Source organism: Ambystoma mexicanum, chromosome 9, assembly GCF_040938575.1.
Source record: "Ambystoma mexicanum isolate Mex_15411 chromosome 9, UKY_AmexF1_1, whole genome shotgun sequence".
Lineage (NCBI taxonomy): Eukaryota > Metazoa > Chordata > Amphibia > Caudata > Ambystomatidae > Ambystoma > Ambystoma mexicanum.
The window spans coordinates 1,303,231,698-1,303,259,650 of record NC_090931.1 but is presented as its reverse complement, the minus strand read 5'-3'; the positions used below and the strand labels follow the sequence as shown (position 1 = coordinate 1,303,259,650).

Sequence of the window (27,953 nt, the reverse complement as noted above, 5' to 3'; positions counted from 1 at the left end):
CTTGACAGTTGCAGCAGGTAAGGTTGAATGGCAGTACGACAATTACATAGCAAATGGTGGAAGAGCAGTTAAAATGTGGTTTATATCAGACGGAAGATGATGCATGGACCATGATGGAGGGATAAGGGGAGTGGCCAAGTACCGGACCAGATGTCTTGTGTGTCTATTCTACATGTTTACATTACTGAGTGCAGAAAATATTAGCATATTTACTGTGACAGCATTCTTTAACTCTGGGCACCTGTCAATATGCAGACACAAGGCTAACACTGGTGTGTTCAAAAGATGCTCAAACCTTCCTAAATGTAAATGTTCTACTTTGGGGAAAAAACCACATGGGTTGCATTGCTGGACGATGCCGGCTGCATGCAGAAGGCGGTGCGATCTAAGAAAGTTTGAATTAATTCCAAATGGGGGTGCACAATGTGAGCAGACTCTTCAGTGCTACTCCAGAATTTCCCTTCCACATTTTTTTTCCCCAGCAGCATTTTAAAAATATTTGCCCGAAAAAAATCATAGAAAAACATGGGGGTTGGAGAGGTATGGAATAAATAGTGGAACGGAGGCTTGGAAGGGGGGGGGGGGGACCCCCTCACCCCCCAAATCAAAATAACAAATGTGATGTTTTTTCTGGCAAATATTTGCAGTAAAAAAATACAGCAGAAAAAACCCTGGCATAAATGAACATAGAACCGTCGGGCTATAGTACCCACGAAAGCCCACATCGATACGCAGTAACTTCGCTGGACGCAGTGAAGGCAATGGACTCGGTTAGATGGCCATGCCCAATGGCGGTGTTGCGCAGCTTAGCCATGGGGCCAACTTATATAAAATGGGTACAGCTGCTGTGTAGCAGCCCACTGGCGAGTCAAAACAGGGAGCCTCATTTCAGATAAATGGCGGCTGGAGAAAAAAGGTACCAGACAGGGTTGCCCGTGGTGTCCTGTGCTGTTCATACTGGCTTTGGAGCCGCTGGCAGCGTACCTCAAAGGAATATCACGAAGCAGGCATAGTTCTACTACAGGGCAACGTTAATTTAATCTCGCTATATGCAGACGACATGCTGTATTTGCAACACCCGGAAACCAACTTACAATATATTTTGGATGCTTTAAGAGCGGTATGCAGATCTTGCGGGTATTATGATAAATGCTCAGAAATGTTTGTTCCCCTTGGCAGCCTACAGGAGGACTCCAGTGCACTGCCTACACTACCGGTGAAACGGGCGGTCAACTCGTTCAGATACCTGGGGATGGATATACTCCATGACCCCAAGAGGGAGTATTCACAGAACACACTAATGGTGGGTCAGATTGTCGCTCTCACTGATGGGGAGGGCAGCGTTACTAAAGATGGTAGTACTCCCGAGGCTCCTTCATTTCTTTACCAATGTTCCGCACAATATCCCTAAGGGCTTTTTTAAGAGGCCCAACGGAATTTGTCACAGCTTCCTAGGCACAAGGTGTAGAGTGGCATTAACTAAATTGCAGAGACCGTACGAGCAGGGTGGCATTAAGATGCCCAATTCTGAGGCATATTTGGCAAATCAGCTGCAGTTCGTCACAAGATGGTTATCAGATGAGCAGTCCCAAGACACAGATGCTGCAGCCCTCATGTGCTCCATTTTATTTGAAGGAGGCGATATGGATGGTAACAGCAGAGACTCCAAAGGCCCCGCTGCTGTTGAAGCTGGGTGGGATGATTTGGCTCAGGCCTGTTTTTTAGGTAAACAGTCACCTTATTCCCACCAGGTTCTCACTAGTGCCACTGAAGGCGGAGGACTCATACCTAAATGTCAGGAAGTATTGGGAACCCATGGGAGTGACGACGGTGGGAGACTTATTACAGGAAGGCAAACCGATGGGCTTCAGCGTATTAACCTCAGAAGTGGGCATATGTGCAGGACAACATACGATACAAGCCTCACTCTTCACTAGATTCACCCAGAAGTTGCCAAGTATGGACGGGGTGTGGCAAGAAGATGGCACTATTGAGGCGCTTTAGGATGTTTCTGAAGGTGGACATGCAGTGTCTAGGTTGCATGAGTCATTAATGTCACGAAGCAGGGATATGCTAAGGCAAACTAGGTGTTGCTGGGAGGCAGACTTGCAAGAGCAACTAACAGACGCAGTATGGAGCAGAGCACTGGTGTATCATAAAAAGGTGTCCAGAAACGCGAAGCTCCAATTAATACAACTGTATATAACTCATAGGGCATATCTAACCCCGAAGAGGATAGGTAACTTTATTAAAGGCAACAGAACAAACTGTAAAAGTATATTTTGCACGAATACCGCCTGATAGCAAACAATGGCCCAAGCACATTCGCACTATAAATTGCATTGAATGAACCTGAAACAGGCGGACTACGCTGCCATTTTGATCGCTTCTTGCGTTCCGTCCCATGTCTAGAATTGGGTTTTTGGCTCCACCAGAGCAAAATAAACTTTGTACCGTTTCCATGATGTCAACATAGATAAGAATGTTGAAGCTGTAAAAGTGGATTGTTTGTCCTACACTGAGAAACCTTGGAGTTAAACAAAAGCCATGCTAACCAGTAATTTAGATACCATCTGTTCCAACAGTGCCTTCCTCGTTCAAACAGCAAAGTAAAATAACAAATAGTTGAACATGCTTTTCTGCAGAAATCTTTGTTTTCGCTCCTTGAAACTGAACCGACTTTAAACTCAAGAACAAATGATAGACAAATATAAGCGAGCAAAATAAGGAATGTTACCTTTGTGTCTTATATTTGGAAAACGTGAAATATTTAAAGGAAAACAACAAACTATTCAAAGGTGTTTAAACATGACTAAGTTATGTGGATAGACCATGAACCCTAGGTAAATGTATGACACGAAGAGGGGCTGGACGATGTGTATTGGATTGTGGAAAATCTGTACAAATACCTGTGTTTTTTTGAAATCTCCAGCACCCTCACATCTCACAGTGTCTGCTTGCACACATTGCGGGCTGTTGAGACCAGACAGTTGCCTGTTAATAAATGTACATGGTACCTTTGGACTCGTGACTGGCATTTTTCTATTAAGTGGTATTAAGCCTCGATATTTTTATTTTTCAGATGGCGCCCGAATAGGGACCCTTAAGATTGATGCCACATCGCTAGACGAAGACGAGGCTACCGGAGAGTGACAGGGCCCCCTGCAAAGTGAGACGCGATTCTTTCGCAGTACTGCATGCCCGATCCCTGGAGGGTGAGCAGCGTTTATTGGGCATCACAACGAAGGTCCCTGTATCGAGGCATGTTTTGCGAGAAAGTCAGTCACGACGATTTTATGTCTGATCGGACCCTTTGATTTGAAATCGGGCGAGTTGTACCCAGATTCTTAGAATCCTGATATTTTTTGGAAGTGTTGTCTCTGCAGAAACAAACGTAGCCAGGTAAGATCGCGATTTAACTATGCCTGGGAAATTGTCATCCTGTTGCAGGGTTTTATTCCGCAGGAAAAAGACAATCTTTGAAACCAGGCCAAGCGGCGCCACCCGATGGGTCCCCGACTTATTTCTTGTATTGTAATTATGGCCTAGGAACCATCGTATTCAATGATATTTGGCACAGACAGACCAGACATGTTTCCGAACTTCAGTGGCCAGTTTATGGTAGTTTTGAAATTGCCCGCCTAAACCATTTAGAATCTGTATTGTTGAGAAAAAAGGCTAGGCCTGCAGCATTTGATGCAGTTAAAGATTGGAGAAAGGAAGCTATGCAGCAACTCAAAAGTAGAGAAAAGCATGCACCTAGACATAGGACGAATGCGGAGAAAGCATTATTGCATGATCAGCAGAAACAGTCAAAATCCATTTGAGGTATGGATAGGGCTTTCCAACTAGATGCAAAAGATATATCCCCCTCAGGATTTTCATACATCAGACGAGTTGAGAGACCAGACAGCTGCCCGTTAATAAATGTACATGGTACCTTTGGAGTCGTGACTGGCGTATTTCTATTATGTGGTATTAAGCCTCAATATTTTTAATCTTTCAAAACCTGCCCGAAATGTGGATTGATTAATGCGGACCTGGTGCATATGTTCTGGGCCTGCGCGGAGATCCGACGGTATTGGGAAGAAATAGCACAGGCCGTGGCCAGGACAGGTATACCTTTGAACACGAGCACCCCGGTGGCTTGTATGCTGGGTATTTTTGTGCGACCGAAATAGATGATGTATGTCAGAAAGCTGAAGGACTTCGCATATATCCTGGCAAAATGAACAAGTAGTGGACTAGAGTTGCGCCTCTGGTGGGGTGATCTCCAAAAATGGATGCTCGCGGAAACCTCAGTTGGCAGTAAGCGGCTCGCATAGGCCAGGATGAAGCCAGTGTTGACCTGGCCACCTGGAAATGTATGGTGCAGGAGTTGGGGGCCTTACCCCATAGTAATATCTTGAAAGATAACTGACCCGCGTAGACAATAGCAGTAGCGAACGCATATACCCAAAATCGATGTATGATGTTAGCATGATATTAGTGGTATATACAGACAATTGACTGGTCAATGCTATGCGATGTAAGTAAACAAGTTTGACTTACCTCTCTGGTAGAAAGTTCACTGTAACCATGAACCACAGACAGTCCTCTCATGTTTTGTATTCTTTCTGTCTCCTGCAACTAAACAAGTCTTTCTTGTAAAAGCGCCACGATGCCCGAGGGCTGCTTTGTGCACTTTATAAATGCAAATACATTTTTTATTTTAAAATAGTAAGTTATATTGTTGTTTAAAAAAAAAAAAAAAAATCTATAAAGAAAGTTTAAAGAATCGTCGGGCTGGATACAATGGAGCAAGGCCTTCACATGAGCAGCATTTTTTTTTTTTTTTTTTTAAAAAGGTAGGTAGTACCACCAGGGCCGTGAAAGCACTAGGACAGCAGTCCTCCACCCTCACTTTCATTGCTCGCTGGTGTAAGGCAGCATTGCACATTTGTGGCTGCACTTCGGCCTCAACGCATTGAATTGTACAGCATCACTACAGCAGGGGCCAGTCATGTAATATATGGTCATCTGTGCTAGAAGCGTCACTAGTTATCATTGTCTTTTACTAGCTCTCCAGAACATCTGGGTAAACTTGCAGTGGTAAGTGCCAAGTGCTTAAAATAATATGCCTGTCCCTTTCAGTACGGATCTGAACTGTACATTTTATTGATTTATTTTTTATGCCAGAAGAATCTGAAATGATATCATAGCTGCAGCACTTGGATCTGCTACTCTCCTCTCACATATATGACACTGCGCAGGCCAGATGTGTGCTGATCCTCCTGCAGTTTACTGATATTTTCAAACTTGTTTGTCCCAACGATTTTCAAACCTCAGTTTGTCTACTGAGCAATGGTGTGAAAGCCGCGGTCTGGATGGAATGGGGTGTTAAAAAAGGCATGTGGCAGAGTTTGGGGGGCAGCAGCGCTAGCTTCATCTCCCTTTTGATAACCCTTACCCTGGTCACAATGATTGTGCGTTGATCTTTCCCCACAATTGTTCTGTGAACCTTCAAAGTCATTCAGAAGAACCCATCATTTGTAGATGACCTTGGGTCCTAACCTTCACTGAATTTGCAAGGAAAGAAAGCCCAATGGGAAATAATTTCTCTCTCAATGCACTTAGGTCCTGAACTCAAATTGCTTGCACATTCCATAGATTTCAAGAAACATTTCAGACAACACTAAAAGGCATCAAGGTGGTTTAACCAAAATACTTGCATTATGGGGAAGGTTTTCCGATTTCGGTACTCTACCGTAAAAGAGAAACAGTGCTGCTATACAATGAGACTTCAACTGTTCGACAGTTTTGACACTGTTCTAGCAAAGGCTTTGTGTAAATTAGAACTTTTGCAAGCCAGGAAATAGGGCTGGTCCTACTTCTTAATTCATGCTTCATGAAATTTCCATGCATTTGCGGACTTAGTGCATCTACTGGACTTCCCTATATGTACATTCAAAATGAGGATCACCTCTGGTTCATCCGTTTTCCTGCCTCATTGCACTTTTCACCACACTATGGCTTGACCTGAAACTTCTGCATAAGTGAACGAGCAAAGTTGGTATGTATAGTTGTGTCCAAGCTGCATAGCCTGTGCATTTCTACGACATTTGGCACACTGTTGAAGCGGAAACCATTTCACTGTGCTGCTTACCATAGCCCACGCCACACCCTTCTTGGTCCAGTTATCATCTAAGTGCTGGTTGATTGCATTCATGTATCAGATCTCATTTTTATTACCGTTTGTAGGCTGATACTGTAGGGTTATCCTCCAAAACATCATATGTTTTACTCTCTTGTGAAAGAGAAAACTCATTTTTACTCTCTTGAAATTGAATGTACTTCCCAATTCTAAAAATAGGGAGTAAAACACTCCCATCTCAAAATCGTATCTGGAGCACTGGGAACAGAAATATAAGACTATTAGCAGCTGTTGGGCCTATTCGCACTGACTCCAGGTCACAGACAGTTGTGTCCATGATATTGACACAGGAGACTAAGCCAGTGAAAAGCAGAATTCACTGATGTATGACAAGTTGCGGGACACCATCAAGGACATTTTTTCCAAAACATTGGCCCTGGCAGTCCTTGAGCTGAAACAGACCATGGGCTACTGTGCTGGTACTAGTTCCTAAAATGTCCAACTATGGGACGCCAGTTGCTTTTGTGCAGACTGAAGAGAGATCAATTCTGTGACCAAGACAAAGGCACACCCCATACCTTGTGCAGTTGTCACTCAATGAGAAGTTAGGCACCACCAAGTGCATCAGTACCTTTGACCTCGCAGTCTAATCGACAGAGCAAAGGAGAGGGCAGCATTTTCAATAGGACAGTGGCACTACCAGTTCACCGTTATCTCCTTGCATCATGTTGGCTGTGTATGCCTACTCAGGCCCAGATCGGCGCAAGCATTCTTTACCTCTTCAAATGGAGCACCTTATTTTGCATGGTGGAGGATTCTCTGGGGCACTCTCAGCTTGTGTTAGGTGGGGTGGGCTTGTTGTCTGCAATCCAGACACCCATCCATCCATCCTTGTGGTGCAATCGTTCATCCCATCTCTGAGCCAAGGGGCAGGTGTTGGCGGGACATCCCCAGCAACAATTCAGCCAGGGAGGAGGGTGAGGACCAAGGGGAGAAAGCAGGAGCCCCCAGATGCTTCTGCCCAGGTGCGATCAACTACTCTGAGCTCATCTCTTCCTACAATCTATCTCGTCATTTCTACAATAATAACACCCCAATTACCTTCTCCTTCTCTTCCTTTTCTGACTCCCTCCATACTAATATTTCCAACTGCTTCTCCACCATCCAATCCTGGGTGGATGGCTTCCCTCTTTCTCCACCTAAACTCTGCTGAATTGGAACTACTTTTCTTTCCTGCTAATACTCCACCCACTCCCTCCATCCCTCCCACCACCTTTTCTTTTTTACCCAAAAACGACTCCCATTTTCTTCTCCTCCAATTTAACAATGCTCATGTGTCGTTTTACTCTCTAGAATATTCATCATGCTTGTACTATCTTTTTCTGCTACTAAACTCCTCATTGTTTCTCTCATGCTTTCTCCATTTTCTATTGCTCCACCATGCTGACTGGCCATCGCAGCCCTCATCTCACTCCTCTGCACTCCACTTACAATGCTGCTATTCGTCTATTTGTTTCTCTCCTGCCACATACTTCTATCATCTCATCTCTGAATTTCATTTCTTTATTTTGACTCTTGCCTTATTTTCCACTCTTGTCACCGTCTTTAAATGTATCCATTGTCTCGCTTTTCACTACACCTTCATTTTTCACTGCTTCCCGTGCACTTTGCTCTCAATCCAAATTCTTGCTTACTGTTCTGCCTTCTCCTTGCGCCTCCTCTCGAATCCGTTCCGTCTTACACCTGGAACGCTTTCCCTCTGTTTATCCACTCTCCTCCTTCTCTTCAGCACTCACCTTAAATTCATGGTCTCGCTTCACTTTCAAATTGATTTAACCTTTGACTAAAAAAAAAATGCATGAAAGCCACTTGAATGTTTGTATCGTCTTGCTTAAATTGTACAGTGTTTTGGGGAAAAGTGCTTTATATATGTTTAAATAAATATGAATAGCACCATCCATCAGCAGGATGCTGAGCTGTTCCAGACGGATCTGAGAAAATCCCACTGCAGCCATTTTGACGTCAATGTTGATCGGGCGCAATGCCCGCCCCCCCACCCCCAGTGCCCCTGGGATGGGGATGGTCACCGGCGTTGCAATATTCACACCCGGCAGCCCTACTACTTCTTCCTCTGGTCCCATGCAGTGCATTAATTCAATTCAGAGACTGGCGCTAAAAAAGAAAGACTATGTTTTAGGGGAAAGCAGGGGATTGCGAACAGGGGCTCTTTCACACAGTGTCTGACTCCGTTGGCAGTTGATCATGACCCCCATAGCCTTCATTTAATTGACAATTTGGGGTGGTTTGCAGGGGACGGGGGGTGTGTGTGAGAGAGTGAGAGTAACAAAAGTGGGATGTATAATATTCTACCTGCTGAGTGAATGTGGAATGTTGGTGAGTTAGGTTATCAGTGTGTGCTGTGTGAGTTATGGGGACAAATAACTTGTGGAGACAGTAAAAATACTAGTACAAAAATGCTAATAAAATAAGTTTGCTAATCAAGAATATTTTAATTAGCAAACTGCTAATCAATTTTAACAACTAATATATGCCTTGCTGGAGGGAATCATTGATACACCCAAGTGAAGGACAGTGGCTTTATAAACACACAATTGCATTTAGTTCAATTTAAGTATTTACATCGGGTATACTAAGAAGTTCTTTAAAATGGGGGAAGTGCAAGGATTTCTGGTCCATGTGTGGAAAGGGGTAGCTTTTATTACACAATCTGGAAAGGTGAGCATAGAGATATTTTAAGAAACTGTCAAGGGAATTGTCATTTATACTGGGCTAGACATTATGTACGGATGCCTGGTTAAGGACACAACGTTTGCACTTTCCACTTGCCGTTGGCTGATGATAATGGAGATTTGGCAATTAGGAAATGGTGACGAATGACTTTATTGCTGGCTAGTAGCTTGTAACTTATAATTAGCCTTGTTAGGAACATAGAATTATTCAGAAACCAACAGACACCTCAGATCTTTTTTAAACGCTTTTATTTTAACAATATACTGCGATAGTCTGGATAGTCTGGATAGTCTGGAAGCACATCAAAACGACTGCTTAAAGGAGAACAAAATAATGGCTTCGGACGAGATGGTTTACAAAAATAGAGTACGACCTTTGACATTTGGAAAGGCCTGAAATAGCTGTAAAGTATACCATCATTAATGGTTGAATTTCAAAATGCAAGTAACAAACGTAAACGAGACGGAAGTGAAGGGAAAGCAACTTACAACACGGATGACCACACTCAACACTAACGTGAACTGTAAAGGTGCAGTCACGTTTTAAAGACAGAGGATAATCACAGTCATATGGAGAAGGGTACTAAATCAATAAAGATGGGAATTGGAACATGCACCTAAGTGAACGGAAACAAACCAAACGGAGACCAAGAGCATTAAAATAAAAAATAAAAAAAGAGAAATGGTATACACTCCATTAGGAGAAACCAAGAAAACACTGTGCATACACAAGCAAAACTCTGACAAGCGGGAATTAATTGTGTTGCAAACTACTAGCCAGGCATAAACGTCCCTCACCCCCTCAATTATTCACATATACACAAAACGCACCACTTCGTACACTCCAAGAGTCAATTATCATCCAATGGTGAATGAAGGTGCACTTTGTTAGGCCTGTATCCAATATCAATCCACACGCACGTGATACCAAAACATGTAATTTGCACCCTATGAATCAGAAACATGGGATTCACGCTGAGTCTTACCCACACATTGTTATGTTAGGTTATTTGGCATTTATATAGCGCTCTATATATATCATTAGTAATACCTCAAAGCGCTTGTAGGTTGTACGCCCTCTGGAACCATAGTCCAGGTCAGTTGAGAGAGTAGGGTGTCGAAGGGTGCTTGGGTGCACTGGTTAAGTGTGCAGCTAGGCCAGTTTGTCGTGGGATATAGCTGCGTTTTATTAGAGTGATGAGGTGTTCATGGGATAGTGTTCGTATGAGCAGCTAGGTCGAATTGATCCAGGAGTGTAGCATGTGATGGTGTAGAGAGTAAGCATAGTGATATGATATTGATACAGCGCCCACACACAATGTGCTTCAAAGCGCTGCACGACAAGGGAGGGAACAAGGGGAAAAAAAAAAAAAAAAAAAAACACAAAACACTCCTACAAGCCATGAACAACAAGAATTGTAAAATTCAATATGCAATGGAAACATTGCTCATTGTATACTAACAAAAAGTAAACTTAAAATAAATGTAGCAACACTTTACATATGAAAAAAAGAAAGATGCATAGATGCAATCACGTTTTACATCAAAACGAGCATTTGACACTGATAACATTTGGAAACAATTGCCATTTTTAAAAAAACAGCTATTCGGAGCGACCAATAAATTGGAAAGCTAACTATCGCTTAAATGCAAGTACATTTAGGTCTGTCATGCGATACTATCCAAACAAAACAAAGATACAGCATTTTTACAGAACCTTTGCATCTGAAAGAAGGTTAAGCATGTATAAAGTTGCATTTCATTGAATTGAATGAGAAATAAAACTATGCACGGGTACTAGTGCTACGATCGCATTTAACCTCAAAAGAAAATAGATGCAATGGCTGCAAAAGGACTTTACAGGTGCAGGGAATCGACCACCAAACATAGACATCCTATACACTAGAGCATAATAACTCCCTAGAGAGTCTGTATAACCTTGGAGGAAAGGGGAGCTTCTGCCCTACTGCAATTATGCACAGCCGTTTGGCAAACGAAAACATACAATGCCACGTAAAGACACGTGTCTGAATAAATTAAACCAGTCACTAGCAAGTCCACCTGTGGAAAACATGGAGATTAAATTTGAATTGCCACTGTGGCACAAAAATGCAGCTAAAGAAAAACGAATTTGCATGAGAATGACACAAAGGACCAGCAAGCCATTGTCCCAAAAGCGGCAAAACTACTACTCTGCCCATACCCACAGCAATCGAGAAATTCAAATTATGTGACGCTGTCCACACCTGCGAGTTACCAGTCTACCAAAAAGACCTTTCAAGGCATAAATTAGTTTTCAAAAATTGATTAGCAGCATTTGCCAATTTACATTTTTTTGATTAGCAAACTGACCCTTTTGATTAGCAATTTTGTATTAATATTGTTAATGTCAACACAAGTTATTTGTACCCAAGACATGAAATGAGCAACAATACAGTAGTTTTGCGTACCGCTGAAAAAAGACATTAGAGAAGTCGGGCCTTGCAAATTCTTTAAAAATTCAGCTAAACCTGCATGTGGGTTAACTTAGTTTCCCTATTCAACCCAAGAGAAATGCACTGGACACGTAGCAATGGAGGACAACAAATTTAAAATGCGATTTGTGTACAATGGTGCATGTCACTACAAACGTGCTTTGTTTGGCACACTGCTGCCACCCAGAGGCCAGCCATGCACAGTTGAAACTTTTGTTTGACATTTACTGCAAAGTAAATGTTACATAAAAGTTTCAAACACCTCTTGCAAATGCTACTAGCCCTTCATAAAATGTTCCAGACTATGCGAGTGGATAAAAAGACTTTGCAAGCCACATCTGAGTGTCTGTAAAATGTAAAAAGTTGGCTTTATGACGGACACAAATAAGTCATTGTGATAAAAAAGGATCTGAAAACACTTTGGCCAGCTGTCTCCTGCAGGTGGTAATATATAATGCAATTATAATCATAAAGCAAAGCAAGCTATGGAGGCTAACTACAGTGTTGGGTATTGCAATAGATCTGTAGATGCACAAATTGGATGGAACTATTGATCACTACTTTGCGTAAGCATCTAATCCGATTTGTGCATTCATCATCACAAAAGAAAGACTAAACAGAGTGGATTGCGTAGCAGGCAGAGAAATGAGCAAGCTAGATGGAATATTGTAGTTTGTGGTCATCTCAATTTCAGGGTATCTGGTATAAAGCAACTGGGTGATCATTTAGAATGTCGAGGAGTATGGGCTCATTCATGGGTTGAGCACCAGTTGCAAGATGTATGCAACCTGCAGGTTACAGAACTAGGTGTGCCATCAAAAGCATTTGATAATGTGATCATGTACATTTTCAATGTTGACTCGTCAATATGATGCATCTTCCCCAACAAAATGGAATATAGTTGACACAATGAAATTGAGATACACTAACCTAAACTTTACTGTAAAGCATGGACATGATGCAGTTTATCAGTACTCTAATTATGCATTATGTAACAACCTACATGTTAGGAATGGAATTGCATGGCTGTCATAAAAAAAAAAAAGTTGACACATACTGGTCTTTGCCAGTCAGGATACAGAAAGGTTAATAAAAGTAGCATCCCGATCATTTCGGGTTTGCAATTATTTGAAAAACAAAGACATTCTTGCCTAGCACTCCCACACATGCCTTTCGGCACTTAAGAGTGGAGGAGATTTTGGGGGGGCGCTGCTGCGCAGCAGTCTAAGATGGCCGCTGCCCGAGAGCTCCGGCAACGGCCGATATTAAAATCCTTCAATTATCCTGCCTCCTCAACTCCCAAACCCCTGACCGTCGCGGACGAGAAGTGGTGGCATAGCTGGGACCCCAGAGGGGCTTGGGTGTAAGCTTGCTGCATCGTGGGAGCATTGACGGAAGGGGCCTGGCGGCCTGATAGAGAGTGGGGGAGGAGGGACCTGCTCGTCCAGCCGCGGGGACCCACCTATACGCCAGACCCAACGGAGAAGTGGCTGGCTGCAACTGCAGGTGACGGCAATGCTCTAAGGTGGGAGTCGCCGGCCTCGGCAGCGCCTGCAGCCTTGGGCGCGGTGGGTGGAGGCAGGTGGTGGAGTGCGTCCCTAGGCCCCGTGGACCCGGCGCTCGGCATAGTCGATGAGCGGCCCCTGCAGGGGAGCTGGCGGGACTGAGTGCGCTGAGTGGTGGCGGGTGCCGGTCCTTCCCCTCCTGCTCTGTCAACTTGCCTTCGTGAGGTTGTGATCTCGAGCGGGGGGCTCTCGGTCTCCTTGAACGGAGCAGCACTCTGGTGGACTGGATCTCTGGCTTGTACTGTTGCTGGGGCGGCACCCCTTCTGGGGCTTCATCCTGGATCTCTACGACGCGCGTGAACTGGCATCTCCGGATGATGTGAGCTCGACTGGAGGGGCACAGAATTTACCTGCTGGAATTTGAATAAATTGACTTTTTGTTTGTTTTTTATTCCTTTCTCTCTGCCTGTATTCTGAGCTGTCTATGTGTGCAATTTCGCAGCATTGGGTATGTGCCCACGGAAACATCATTCAATGTGCTCCGGTAAACAGGGATTTTATTGGCATCATTTCAGTAATGAGTGTGCAATTAGCGAATGGCTTGAACCTACTCCCATCGGAGGCCAAGACTTTAATACTGAAGCTGGCATCAAGGGCTGTTGTCCAATGTTCCCGCAACCCCTGTTGTAAAAAAGTAGGTGGAGGAACTGCGCTGGAGTGTTTGTTTACGCTTTGTGGCCTAGCTGTTGTACGCACTGCACTGGTGATCGCGGGCCTGCACACCAGTCTTCATTGAAAACAGGTGTACTTCCTTCCTGAACTCAAGTGGGGAGCATACTCCCAGGGCAATGCCGACACGGGTTTCTCTGTAACAGCCATGCTGAGGGAGCTGTTCACCTGGAAGCAGTCTTGCATCAAGGTCAACTGAAGCTTCTGTTGTTCAGACCGTGTCCGGGGAGGTGAGCCCCCGCTGTTTATAGTGCTGGACTACCGACCCGCCGAGACATCTAGGTGAGGCTGCTAGGGGAGGGGCCTCTGTGCGACCATCCGGGGACTGCATATTCGCTGGCATCATTTGGAGCAGAGTATTTGGCTCTGCCTCTCGCCTTTCCCAGCCCTATGGGAAACCAGAAGAAGCAGGCAAGGATGGAGCAGTTTGCCCGTCCGGAACAGGCCCAGTCACAGGCGGCGTCGCTGCAGGCTCCGGTGGCGAAACAGGTGGACATTGTGGCCCTGAATCAGACGCTACTGGCGCTGAAGGGAAATACAGACACGCTTGGGGTCAAAATCGATGCCCTCACTTATAAAGTTGATGTCTCAGCAGTTCAGATAGAAAAACTTTGGGGGCGCATGGAAGAGCGGAGCAGAGGATTGGAACTACAGAGGACAACGTAACCTCATTACAGCGCAAAGTCGCGGCCCTCCAGCAACTGGTCAAGAAAATAGCTGCGAAGAATGAGGATTTGGAGGGGCGCTCTAGGAGGAACAATGTCAGGATTACAGGTGTTCCGGAGTCTACCAACATAGACAACATGGAAAAGTTTGTTGAGCAGCTCTTGGTAGACGTGCTGGACAATCTGCCTCTATCTAACATGTACATGGTGGAGCAAGCTCACCGTTCGATGGCTCCCAGACCACCACATGGTGCCCCGGAACGGCCTATTATTGCAAGGATTTTTTGTTAACGGAATAGGGACACTATACTACTTGCAGCCAGGGAAAAGTAAGTTAAAATGGGAAGGCCACACTGTTTGTCCGTTTCCCGATTTCAGCCGGCGGTTCAAGATCAAAGGAAGACCTTCCAAACGGCAAAAAAACATCCTCCAGAGTAAAGGAGTAAAATACTCCATGATGTACCCGGCCAAGTTGCGGGTACAGCATAAAGGGTCATCAGTTTTTTTACAGCCCTGGATGCAGCTAAGCAATTTGCTAGGAATCTACCTGAGCCAGGGGGTTCTCCCCGGCATCCTTCTTAAGCTCGCAAGGATAGCCCTTGTAGGGGAGTGTTGGAGGCTTGGGGAAATGCTACTACTTCCCGATACATGGGATGTTGGGGGGTGGGGAGGAGCCGACTGCTTCGGCCGTAGCCATATGGGGCGCTAGAGCTGCCCTCAGAGGCCCCGGTCGCCGCTGGTATTGCGGCATTGTTTAGTCGAGGTTATTGTTCTTTTATTATGGTTGGATTGGGGGTAGATGGGCGGAGGGAGGGCAGAGAGCTGGTAGGTCATGGTTGCTAGCGTGGGTGGGAATGGGGGTAGAGGGGGGGTTTGCCACAGTCATTTGGGAGTTGCCCTGACAGTATTGTTCTATCGTCTTGCACGCGCTCTGACTCAAGGGCTAACACTAGCGAGTTCAGGCCCCTGCATTCTGTGCACAGTGGGTATGGTGGAAGGATAGGTGTCATTGCATACTGTAGTTTATGGCTGCAATGGGGATGAGCGAGGGGCATGGTAGGCTTCTTACAATAATGACGTGGAATGTGAGAGGGTTCACGAATAAAAAGAAATCTCGCCTCATAGCTAATTTTAGCAGGAATCATAGGGTCGATGTGCTCTGCTTACAGGAAACACACTTGGCTAATGATGCGCTCCTTCCCAAACTACCAGGCTGGGGTATACACAGGTATTGTTCATCCTACTCCTCACACGCTAGAGGGGTGGCGATATACAGACAAAGCTCTCCAGTATCGGCTACACGAACAAATTAAGGATGAAGAGGGTCGTTATCTACTTCTGGCGGGAGAAATAGGCGGTGCAAAAATAATTATAAATATATATGCCCCTAATGTAGATAGCCCAGAGTTTTTTCACCAATGTGCTAGGCACACCCATAAATTCCTAGCCTATGAAATACTCTGGACGGGTGACTTTAACCTAGCCTTTACACTGGATCTGGACAGGTCGGCCACGCTTCAGCGGTCTCTCCCGCAGGCAGCTGGGGCGTGGTCCTCAATAGCTTCGTATCATGATCTTCACGATCTATGGAGAGAGGAACATCCAGCTACTAGAGAGTACACCTTTTTCTCAGGGGTTCACGGCAGCTCCTCCAGGATTGACTATATTATGGCCACCACCGCTGTCGCTAGGAGTGCTGTAGGGGCTAGGATACTTCCACGTACCCTCTTGTATCATTCCCCAGTGATGGTTCATAATAATATTGCCGTCTCTCCGCCTTCGCCCCGGTGGCGTTTTAGGGCAGCATCCCTGGAGGACGTGGCCTTTCATGCTGGTATAGAGCAAGACATCCAAACATACTTTCAGGCCAATTATGGCTCAGGGCCTAGCCAAAGTATAATATGGGAGGCGTTCAAGGTTTACGTCAGGGGGTGTTGTACATCGAGAGAGGGGTGGGTACTAAAGGCGCTACGGGGGTCTATGAAGAGACTGGAGGGCACTATTCGTGATTTAGAAAACAAACAGAACACCTCTGTTGACCTAGCTGTACAGGAAGAGCTGAGGGCATGTAGGGAGGAATATCAACAACTAGCAGCGAGTGAAGAAAAATATTTGGGAGACCCCATAATGGCAATGAGGTATGGGGAAGGAGATCGCCCGAGTAGAACCTTGGCTTGGGCCATTAGATGGGAAAATTGGCCCCATAGCCAAGATCATGGGAGCGGACGGCAAGACCATCAAAGATTTGCATGGGATAAATAGGGAGTTCTATAAATATTACGCGCAGTTATATGCTTCGCGCTATAAGGGTGGGCGGGACAAGCTGTCTGAATACCTTGATGAGGTAGCGTTGGGGTGGCTAGATAGCAATCAGGGCAGTGCGCTAAATTAGGGATGTAACGGTATACCGTTAAAGATACCGTGAACCACTTAATTGAACAATAATAACCATCACATTGTTTATACAGTTATACCGTTCATACCGTAAAGTGTGCTTTTCAATCTGATTTGGAAAGGCTGCAGTAAGCAAGTGCTGCGCAGTCTTGGTCTTGCACTGTTGGATGTGCCGTCTGCCAAGTAGTTTCAGTTGGAGCAGTTTTTAATGCCATTCTATAAACCACACGTGCCTGACACAAAATCAATATGTTAGCAATAGGAAGAATAGATACAGTGCCAAGAAGGAAAAGGGTTTAATTTGGGTTGGCGGCTTTGGGGTTTATATATTTATAATGGATAATGTTCTCTAAACATATGGCAATGGGGGATTTCCCTGTTTCTATCATTGAATTTACATATAATAAGTCACACTGCGAAATTCTGAACACCTTTTGGCCCGCAAGTAAACTAAAGGCTGTAACGTAAAGAGTGCGTCAGTGTGTCTATATGCGCACAAGCGTATACTACCATCAGCCCCCATTGATCGGTGGCATGCAGGTTATCAAGATGGCAACATGTTCATCTTCACCAGTAGCCAGTGGGGGAGCATAAAGCCTAAATGACCACTTAAGTAAAGCTATTCAGTTTGCTTTGCCAGTTGCAGCAGGGCTCCCCCCTCCTCCTCTCTACACGTGTGTTTGTGTTTGGTGGAAGCAAAGCATTTCAGTGGAAAGTATGTTGAAAAGCCCAATTCTGGCCCTGGGTGCCTGGTTTTGTTTGTGATGCTAAATCTGTCAATTTATGACCTTTTAGAAAATATTTGTTAAGATTAGTTAACTCCACCTGCTATACCGCGATAACCATGATATACCGTCATTTGGCAAGAAGGTTATCGTACCGTCATAAAACTAATACCGTGACACCCCTACGCTAAATGCCCCCATTACTGAGGAGGAGATTCGAGAAGCTATAAAATTGCTTCCCAATGGCAAGGCACCTGGGTTAGATGGCATCACAGCTGAATTCTATAAGGCTTACATTGATATTGTAACTCCTCATCTGCTGGGTATGTTCGAGGATGCCATGTCCAAGGGTTCACTCCCCGAGTCAACCAGATCGGCCCTAGTGACAGTGCTCTCCAAGCCAGGGAAAGATCTGTCAGCTAGCATCTTATAGGTCTTTGCCGACAATAAAATATTAGCAAAAATATTAACCAAGCGATTGTTACCGCATATGCCTGCTCTGGTCCTTCCCAACCAGGCAGGCTTTATACCTGGTCGGTCTACCCAGTATAACTTAAGGCGCTTATTCACCCTGATGCATAATGTTAACCCTGAGATCCCCATAGCGGTAGTAGCACTCGTTCGACTCGGTTGAAAGGCCCTTTCTTTTTGAGGTGCTGAGGCGATCGGGGCTTGGCCTTACCTATATTAGTTGGGTCGGGCTGCTTTACACTGCCCCACGCACCGCTGTGTATGCAAGCGGAGTGACCTCAGAGTTTCTCTTTCCCACACGTGGCACGAGGCAGGGCAGCGGGGTGAATGCACATTGAGCTATAATATCGCTATATACGGATGACATCCTTTTGTATGTCAAGCACCCAGGCAGAATTTAGTTCCCTTAACACAGGAAGTGATCAGATTTGGGGAATTGTCTGGCCTTCATATTAATCGGAACAAATCTGAATTTCTCCCTCTGACACCGGAGGTAGTGCAGACCGATGTGCGTAACGAATTTCGTTGGTGCCCTGGCGGGTTGAGGTACTTGGGCATCTTGGTTACTACGGACATTAAATCGCTGTACAGGGACAACTATATTAAAGTGCTTGAGGTGTTAGAGCAGAAAGTGGAGTCATTGATCCGCCTCCCCATCTCGGCTCGCCCTGTGTAAGATAGTCATTCTACCCAAGCTGCTGTATGTTTTCAATAATGTTCCCATATGGCCTCCTGGCTGTTACTAGTCCCGTGTTAGGACAATGATGTCTAGATTAGTGTGGGCTGGCAAACAAGCTTGCATTGCATGCGACACTCTGACGCTATCCTATGAGCAAGTTGGACTTGAAGTCCCTGTCATGCACTGGTACTACTTGGCAGCGCAATTGCAGTATGTAATGGGTTGGAACTCACAGAGCGCGGCTCATCCACATGTCATGGCAGCGAAAGCGGTCTCCTACCCGAACAATTTAATGGGAATGTTGTGGGGAAATAGGGACACGGTCCCGAGAGGGGAAGTCCAGCCAGTAAACGTGATGTGTAGGGCCTGGGAGCGGGCGAGTAGGCTGGCGGATGCTATGCCCCATTTTCATCCAGATTGGTCAATCTATAATGTCATAGGTGTATCACTCACACATGAAAAGTCGTTTAAGGAGCACTTTCGCAAGCTGGGAGTGCAAACGCTGGGGGACATGATACTGGATGGGCGGTTTATACAATGGGAAGAGTTGCGGGATAGAGGTGAGCATAATGCGGTGACCCTGTTCCTGTACTATAGAATTAGGGGTGTGTAAAAGGCTAAGTGGACCAAGTTCCCGCAGGCCCCAGTTCCCAATCTGGTACAACAACTCATTGTCAAACCTCTGACATCTAGCAAATTAGTGTCCTCTATTCATAAAGGGATCCAAGTGCAATGGTTGCGAAGCAGACGGCCTACAAGAGTGCATGGGCAGCCTCATTGGGCTATGATTTGAGTGATGCACATTGGAAGCTCATATGTACTCAGACCCAAAAAATCTCCCTGAACGCGCAATACAGATTGACCTATTTTAAATGTTTGCACCGGGTTTACTATTCCCCATTGAAATTGAGTAGAATTTATATGTACAGCTCCCCAGGGTGTAGGAGATGCGGTGGGGAACCTGGCGATTTCTTTCATGTAGTGTGGGATTGCCCACGTATTAGGCTGTTTTGGAGCAAGGTGGAGGAGGCAGTGAGTAAAATGCTTCCTATTCCGTGGGCATATACGCCTGCGATGTGGTTGTTGGCCTTGGTCGAGGGGGGGATCCCGCACTGAACGGAAACTGCTGGGAATGGCGGTGGGGGTGGCCAGGCATTTGGTGGCCAGAAAATGGGCTAAGAGAAGCCCTCCGACATGTAATGCTTGGCTGGAGTGCATGAAAATGTGTGAACTGAGGGAGACCAGATATGCTATAACCATGCCGACTACTAGTCGTCCATTTGATTACTGGCCTTCTTTCTGAATTTACCTGGCTGAAATGGGTGCTGGGTCTCCCCACTTGGAAACAAGGCTGGATGGCCATTCATGAACTGCTGGAGGTGGAATTCACAACCCCTGGACATTCGGAATCAAGTGAAATAGTGGACTAATGGTCAACTGTCTGTGTTGGCACCTCCTGTTATTGGTATGCTTGGGGTCGGAGCGTGTGGTACTGCAAGACGATTACTGTTGAGAGGGTGGGGGTGGGGGGGAAGGGAGAGTTAATACGTTGTGTGCTGTTTTACTTTGGCAAAAAAAAAAAAAAGTGGAGTTTATTAATGCTGCACTTTCTCTCCATTAGGACTTGAAGTGCAAAGAGGGCAAGAGGAATGCAGGGCGAGCTGTGCTTTCATTGAAGAGGGCAACTTAAATAGCTATCTTTGCTACACTAGTGTCCATTTGACTAGCAAACGGACAGAATTTCATAGCAAATTGCTATGCGACACTGCTTATTTTATCCCTTGCCTTTACACATGAAAATGTCTGGATAAAAAAACGGAAAAAGCCAAAAAGTTCCAAAAAAAATGTTGTATGGACCATTTGTCTGAATTCTGCCAGTACAACCGAAGCCCAAAATATCGAACATGAGGTGCGCAGGTTGCGGGGGATGTCCCCCGCTTCCTTGACATTGGAAGCGGGAGACGCAAAAAAAGAAAGGAGAAAAAAGCGATCAAAAAAGAAAAAAAGGGACCCTGCTGCGTCAGTGGCGACCCACGTTAGAGGGACGGAACTGACGCTGCAGGGGTACAGGAGAAGTGGCGGCAGCCAGCGAAAAGGTAAGTAGAGGGAGGGGATTTGTCTACGGTTGCTTATGGAACATGGATTTGGGTTGTTTAACCTAAGTAAAATCGCATTTCCGCCACGATTGTTGGTAAAACAATCCAAAGCCAAAAAAAAAAACAGCGACGCTCAGCAGGGAGTAAAGGCAGTGTGAACACATACTGTCCTGCACACCACACTTACTGCGCTCACTCTGTGTGCAACATATTGCGCATTCATTTGCTTAACTTACAAAAAAAATACTCATTTTATTCGCTTTTCATTTTTATATCCATTCACTAATACTTCGGTTCTGCAGGTCTAATCTTGGGACAACGCACAACAAGTAGAATACTTTTTTTTTTTTTTACACATACATACACAAAATTTATAAGAACACAGTTCCCTATTCATTCCACTTTTCTTATACCATTAATGCGCCCATTTTACATATATTAAAGTGCTCTACATAGTATCCTTCCCCATTTACCCGACATGTTTTGTTTTGATCATCATCAGGGGCTCCCACCCATTAGCAAACCTAATCACGAGAGACTATGCTTAATAATGAAACAGACCTCCATTTACAGGTACTACACACGTCTTTTACATATACCTCTGTTACATACATAATTGCACCATAACGGCGCGGCCCATTCTAGTCCATTTGTTCTTAAATGACTCCTTTCTCCACCGTCTTGAGCCCTCACATATCATGTGAAGACCCCCGAGCAAGCATGCCTAGTTCCAGTACCACTGGGAGATGATGCCTGGGCACTCTACTGCGTGCAAGAGGGGTGTGTGAAAATACTGGGAGCTGACAACTATTTAGTTCCTGCTTATACCTTAGAAAGGCCTGGTAAGCTTGATGTCATCAGCTACCACGGGCTACTTTTGACTCCCAAGGTCAACTAGTGTCATACAAAGATACCTACCTGGCATTAAATCTATGTTTGCCGTAAACTTTGTGTTTGAGAATATGCAAAAAGATGTATTGTGACGGGCTTAGAGGAAATTTAGAGCAAAGTCATATACAATGTGTATCATGTGGAAATCAGATTTGTGGGGCGCAATGTAACATTGCACCCAGGACACCATGAATAAGAAATGGGCTAGCGCAGGCAATATACAGATATATAACCAATGCTTAAACTCACCCTATATTATTTTCATTGAGCCCAGAAATGTTACTGTTGGTGTTAAAGAGCAATGTTGCACCAGAACATCCAATTTGCATGCCAGATTCTCATTTAAAAAAATAATAACATTACTAACAAACACAGTCCAATGGATTTCGTTTGCACTGTGATTCTCTTGCATAAAACCTGAGCCTAGAGTTGCTGTGGTTACATTCTTTCTAATGCAGCTGTAATGCTGCTAATTATATATCATCCCTAGGTGTATTTCGGTTGTACGTTGAGTAAACGGGCCGAAAACACAAGCTTTGCCAGGGCAATGTCCTCAAATTGGGGATCCCCAAAGCTCAGTTAGGGTAGGTTGGTAAGTGGCATAGTCCTTAAACATAGTTCGGACTAGTAGATTCATAATGCTCCTGCTTTTTTTTTTATTATGTTAAAAGCATACTGGTTAACTTTTTAGCACCATGTTCTAATAACTGCCAGTCTTTTGCAATTCTTATTTTGGTTTGACAAGAAACATTTGTGAACTGATTAACACAGACCAATCTCTTTGTACTGGTTTCCTTTATTCCGCCTTCCAAGAGACCCAGTCAAGGATCATTCCCAGCCAGTGCTGCATGATAACCAGTCTTCTGCCTTTCTGCTTTTCCCTTAATGGACATGTGGTCGTTGCCACTGACCTGTACAGGGCTTAGGGAGATCGGGTACAGGTCTTTAAGGAAGCCAATATCCTAAGGGGGTATCCGACGAAGCAAGGTATACGTAAATCTCATCGCAGACGATTCGGTTCAAAAACTATTTGATCTAATTCTTTTGACCAAATGTCACCGCAAATGTGGGGGGTTGGGATAGGATAATGAATGTGGGGCAATATGAGGGTGGCCCTGCAGGGGTCTCCCCCTACATATATTTTCAGTGAATTCTTTTTTTCTTTTTTTTTTTTTAAATTAGATTAAATCGTCTTTGAGAAAATATTTTCGATGAGAACAAGACACCCACCCTTGACCGCCTCCAGTGAGCATGTGATTCTGGCCCAAAGCCCCATTAGGCTAGCATGCCCAGGTTGTACAGTCCCTTCCATGCCGCGAGACAAGGTCAGGACACTTACTTGTTCAAACTACGGAAATTCATAACAAGAGATTCTGACTATGGATACCATAGGATAATAATGGCAGAGGGGATGGGGAAATTCTCCAATGTGGGACATGCAAGCTGCTGCTAGAAAAGTCAAGATACTGGAACATGCACATTGGTAGAAAGACATATGATTAGACGAATACATTATTTCGTACTAGGCCACAGATTACCTAAAAAATGTCACCTAGCAACCACTAGCCCGCACATATCTCCTATCCAACCTATGCCTGTACATCCGAAACCTATTAGCACCATTAACGTGTCATCTAGCATAAAGAGCCATCCTGCCATAAACCTTACCTCTTGCAAAATCTCTCCGGAAAACGCCACTTCTACCCTCAAAGGAGGCTTGATCAACACTAGATCATTAACAGCCTATGCCTGATATTAATGATCTCATTGTCCAACGACCTCGACTTCCTAGCCATTACCGAGACGTGGCTCCAACCTACATCTGGTCCTTTAATTTCACTAGCCATCCCACACCAATACACCATCCTCAAGAAAGATAGAACTTCATCTAAAGGAGGTGATGTCGCCATCATTGCCAAAGCCTCCCTAGGTCTCAGGCAAGTCTCTAACCAGATGTTCCCTTTTCCCTTCAGGTGAACTCCTTTCAATCAAATTACCTTTGCTGCCCACCCACGCAACAGTTCATTTGATCTACAGACCCCCCCAGGCCCTCTGTCCTCGTTTGAGGAAGATATATCACTAGTCCTCAGAGCCAATTCCAAACCAGGTTCACAAATCCTGCTCCTAGGTGACCAATTTAGGCCTTCACAAAACTAAGGATACCAATGTGTTAGCGATCAGCAACAGCTTATCCGAACTAGGCTTCACACAACGAATCTCCCAACCTACCCATAACAAAGGGAGACAATTAGACTGGATTGCAGATACTAACATCTTATCCAATGAGCCTTGCGCTTGGACCGACAATCATGCTATCATCTTTACAATGTACAAGAATAAAAACTAACCTTGATAAACCACTGGCACCTCCGAGACTAGCAAGAAATATGCGGAATGTAACAGCGCACAAGCTTCTCCCACTCCTTCAACCCCTTACCATCTCCGGGATCTTCAATGAATCCAACAAAGATCCCACTCACCTTGTAGACCTCCATAATGCAACCATACTAGATGCTATTGACAAGATTGCACCCCAAAAACTCTGTAAAGCTAAACCCAGAGCCCACATGAACACGTGGTTCATCCCTCACCTAAGATCACTGAGAATAAAACAAAAGAGCAGCAGAAACTATATGGAAAAACCTCCCTTCTGCACATAAAAAAAGCTTTCACATCTGCCTCTTCCATCTACAAGACTGATATTCCTAGCTAAATGTGAATCTTACAATGACTGCATCCAGAAGGCCAAATCCAATACAAAAGAATTATTCAACATACTTCAAGAGCATGAGTCCACACAACACCACGGCAGCCTGTTCCAAAGACGCCACATGGTGCCAGAACATTCAAACAGCGCTCTCAGACCAGATTGAGCTTCTGCAAAAGAAAATTGAGACTACAAAAGCGAGCCTTGGCAATAACGCTCCCCAACCCTCCACTCAAGATCCACTACCAGAACAATCAGACCTATTCAAATTCTCTACATTGTCCATCAACTTACCAGATGCTGGGCGATGTCTGTCCAGCTTCTAATATTAAAGAAACAGCAAAGGAACTTGTACCGTTCATTACCTCTCTTATAAACGTCTCATTCACAACTAATACTGTTCCCACCCACCTGAAGGACGCATGGGTTCTACCCCTTCTCAAGAAGCCTACCTTAGACCCTAATAACCTGACCAACTACAGACCGATCAGCACAGTGCCCTTTCTTCTGAAGATTGACAGAGCGACCCATCTACAGATTCAGCACCATTTAGAAAGGAAGAATCTACTGGGGCTTCGCCAATCAGGTTTCCGGCCCAGGCAGGGTACAGAGACAGCCTTGATAGATCTAGTAACTCAATAGAAACCATATGAGACAATGGTAACATCGCCCCCTCCTTATACTAGATCTATCAGCTGCCTTCGTAGCCATCTCGCCTCTGCTGCCCACTTCGCGAACGACGCCATCACTTGGATCCAATCCTTCCTCAACAACAGAACGACTAGAGTATTTGCCACGACAGCTTCTGCCTCACCTGCTCCCGTCACTTGCGGGGTGCCGCAGGGCTCCTGTGTTTCCCCCCACGCTTTATAATATATTTACAAAGCCTCTTTTCAATGACCTTGACCGCCTGGGTGTCTCGTATACCAACTACACTGACGACACCCAATCTCTCGCAACTACACAACTGACTCCAAATGACTTAATGACATTTACTCTATCATCCAAGCCTGGAGGGCGGAACACAGACTATGCCTGAATGACGACAAGACAGATACTCCTCGTAGAAACGCAAACCAGACTTAACAGACAACACTGAGTTTAACTCCTTCAACATTGATGGAAATACCATTAAGGTTTCAAAGGATGTTAAAACACTAGGCATCTACATTGACGCAACCCTCTTCCCTACCCAGACAAATTAACGCCACTGCTTACACATGTAAGCTTATCAACGCCTGTAGGCCCTTTCTGACACCTGACAACTGTATTACCATGGCCAGAGCTTTAGTATTAAGCTTGATTACTTTAATGCCCTTTGCTAAGCCACTAACCAACACAACCTAAAAAAAATTACAAATATACCAAAACAATGCACTTAGAGCAGCAACCAACTTCCCGAGAACACACCACATTCCAGAGTTGAGGCAGAGCGTCAGGTGGCTCTCCATCAATCAAAGAATTAAATTCAAAACCATTGAACTCACGTACAAATGCCTGCATAATCAAGCTCCCATGTAACTCTGCGACAAATTTAAACACCACTCTAATGACCGACTGACTAGATCAGCACAATCCAACGGCCTTGTTATACCGAGGTTTAAACTCCTAAAAGGCAGGGGGTAAAAGCTTCCCGGTACTACCAGCCAAAACCTGGAATGCCTTAGAGGAGAACCTTCCTATTACAAATTCTGCAAGAAATGTTAAAGCATGGCTCATTATGAATGAAGCCCAACTACCAACAGAACTTGACACATATGTCACCATGTAAATATAATGCATAATTGTACATACTGTATATTGCTTAGTGTAGTGTGTAATTTAATATGACTGTACCTGCATTCCTGCTAAATGTACTATTGTGATTGCCTATGTAACTTGGTATGAAATGTGCCCAGATGCCCAAGGGCTTGGTGCGCTATAGAAAAATAATAGAATACAAGGCTTTCTGGGGCCTAGGACCTCTCTACAGCCAGTTTTCTCGCCCGAAATACCTCCCAGTATGAATCCTTCGGTCTTCTGGCTCCAGCTCTCGACAGGTCAAACGTTTCTCCAACCAGAGAGTGGGAAGTAGATCCCTTTCCTCGGCTGGCACCTCCCTCTGGAACAGCTCCCCCCTACCCCCTTCAGACTGGTGCTAGATCTTCTTAAGTTCCGGAACATTCTCAAGACCTTCCTTTTCTCCTCTTCCTTCCTTCTCCCGTGCTAAACTCTCCACCTGCCGCTGCGACTGGGGCCGGTCCCTTCAGAGTCATACAGGGACTCTTCCTTCCCGTTCTCCCGGACTATCCCAACTTATTCCTCCCTGTCCAATACACTCTTCTTTTCCTCCCTCTTTTTCCCCTGGCACTTGCCACCTTGGCCTGACCAGCACTTGCCTGTCCCCCACCCGTGGGGGTACCCCACTCCTGCACTTCTTCCTCTACCCACCACACCCTGCTTTTATCACATTTTTATGCACATGCACAATAGGATTGTCACAAGGCCAATATAACTGCTACTTCGTTTTTATTATGATTTGCCATGCCCCCCCCAGCCCATCTTGTCTTGTGGCGCCTGGAAACACCTGCGTATAGGCGCCGTACAAATATCCAATAAAATAACAAATAAAATAAGCGATGGTAGGGAATGACCGCATAGTGACTAACGGAAAACAGCTGGAGCACACCTAGCTCACTCCTTCTCTATGTTGTTAGGAAGTAGGGGCATCCCAGATTTGGCCAGTATTAACAGGCTTGCCTTAATTCAGCATCATATTTCACTCTAATGCATTATAATGAGAATATACCGTTTCAAACACAATACAGCAGAATCTAGGGATACATAACTCAAATGTTAGACTAAAGATCAGTGTGAAACAAAGCCACTGAGAGACACTCGGGACCTGGCTGTACCCTAGTAGTATCTGCCCAGAAGGGTCCCTTTAGGTCAAAGGTTCACCACCCTCGGGACCCCACTTTCTAGCTCAGGTGTTCCCAGTGATAAAAGCAGCGTCTGTCAACGGAACAATCTCCGCTCAGAAGTGCTCTCAGCCCCTCACGGAGTCCGGTGTCTCTCTCCATCGCTCTAACACAGTGGGTTTCTCTGCTACTGTCTAGCGCTTTCCTCATCTGAAACCAGAAGCACTCACTATGGCGCAGCGTTCACGCCATAAACCCTCCCTCGCTACGACTCTTACCTTGTGAGCTCGAAGCCCCTGCTTCGCCATGGTACCTGCCAGGTGCAAGTCCTCCACAGCACTCCGCTCCGCGTTCAGTCAATGAATATCCAAACTGACTGTTTTGGTGGTACCTCTTCTGAGCCTGGCTTCGCTGGTGCAGCAGGGGGCGCTGTACGATTCCCGCGCCTCCGAGGCGGGACCCATGGCTATGTCTGGACATTGAAAACGGACAAGGAAGTACAGCCGTTGAGAGTGAGCCGTTAGAACAAGGCGGCGCCCATCTTGCAATTGCTCAAAGTCCCTTTGAAGTTTGTGAGATCTCAAAGCAAACATTGAATGCAAATGTGGTTTACCTCAAAAAAGAAAGCAGGTCTACTTAAATAATGTTTGTTTTCTCTTTCCCAGCCTTTTAATTAATTTACATATACGGTATGTTAAATGTGTCCTGAATTATTTTAACGTAAGACATCATTAATTACAACACTAAAAAAATAAAACAAAAATCTGTAACATATATCTCGTCTTTGCTAGATGAGTCTCAGGCAGGGCCCCAACGTTTACCTGTTGCATCACG

At 45.0% G+C, this 27,953-nt stretch overlaps 1 protein-coding gene across 1 annotated transcript in view; it reads right to left on the bottom strand.

Moving 5' to 3' along the window:
• The window catches only part of CCDC14 (coiled-coil domain containing 14), a 384,504-nt gene extending 356,911 nt beyond the window's left edge, over positions 1–27,593 (bottom strand). The window contains exon 1 of the mRNA XM_069616670.1: positions 27,398–27,593. Within this exon, the coding sequence (XP_069472771.1) occupies positions 27,398–27,427 (30 nt within the window). The 5' untranslated portion in view covers positions 27,428–27,593. The remainder of the gene's footprint in view (positions 1–27,397) is intronic.
• Between the last annotated feature and the right edge of the window lie 360 nt (positions 27,594–27,953).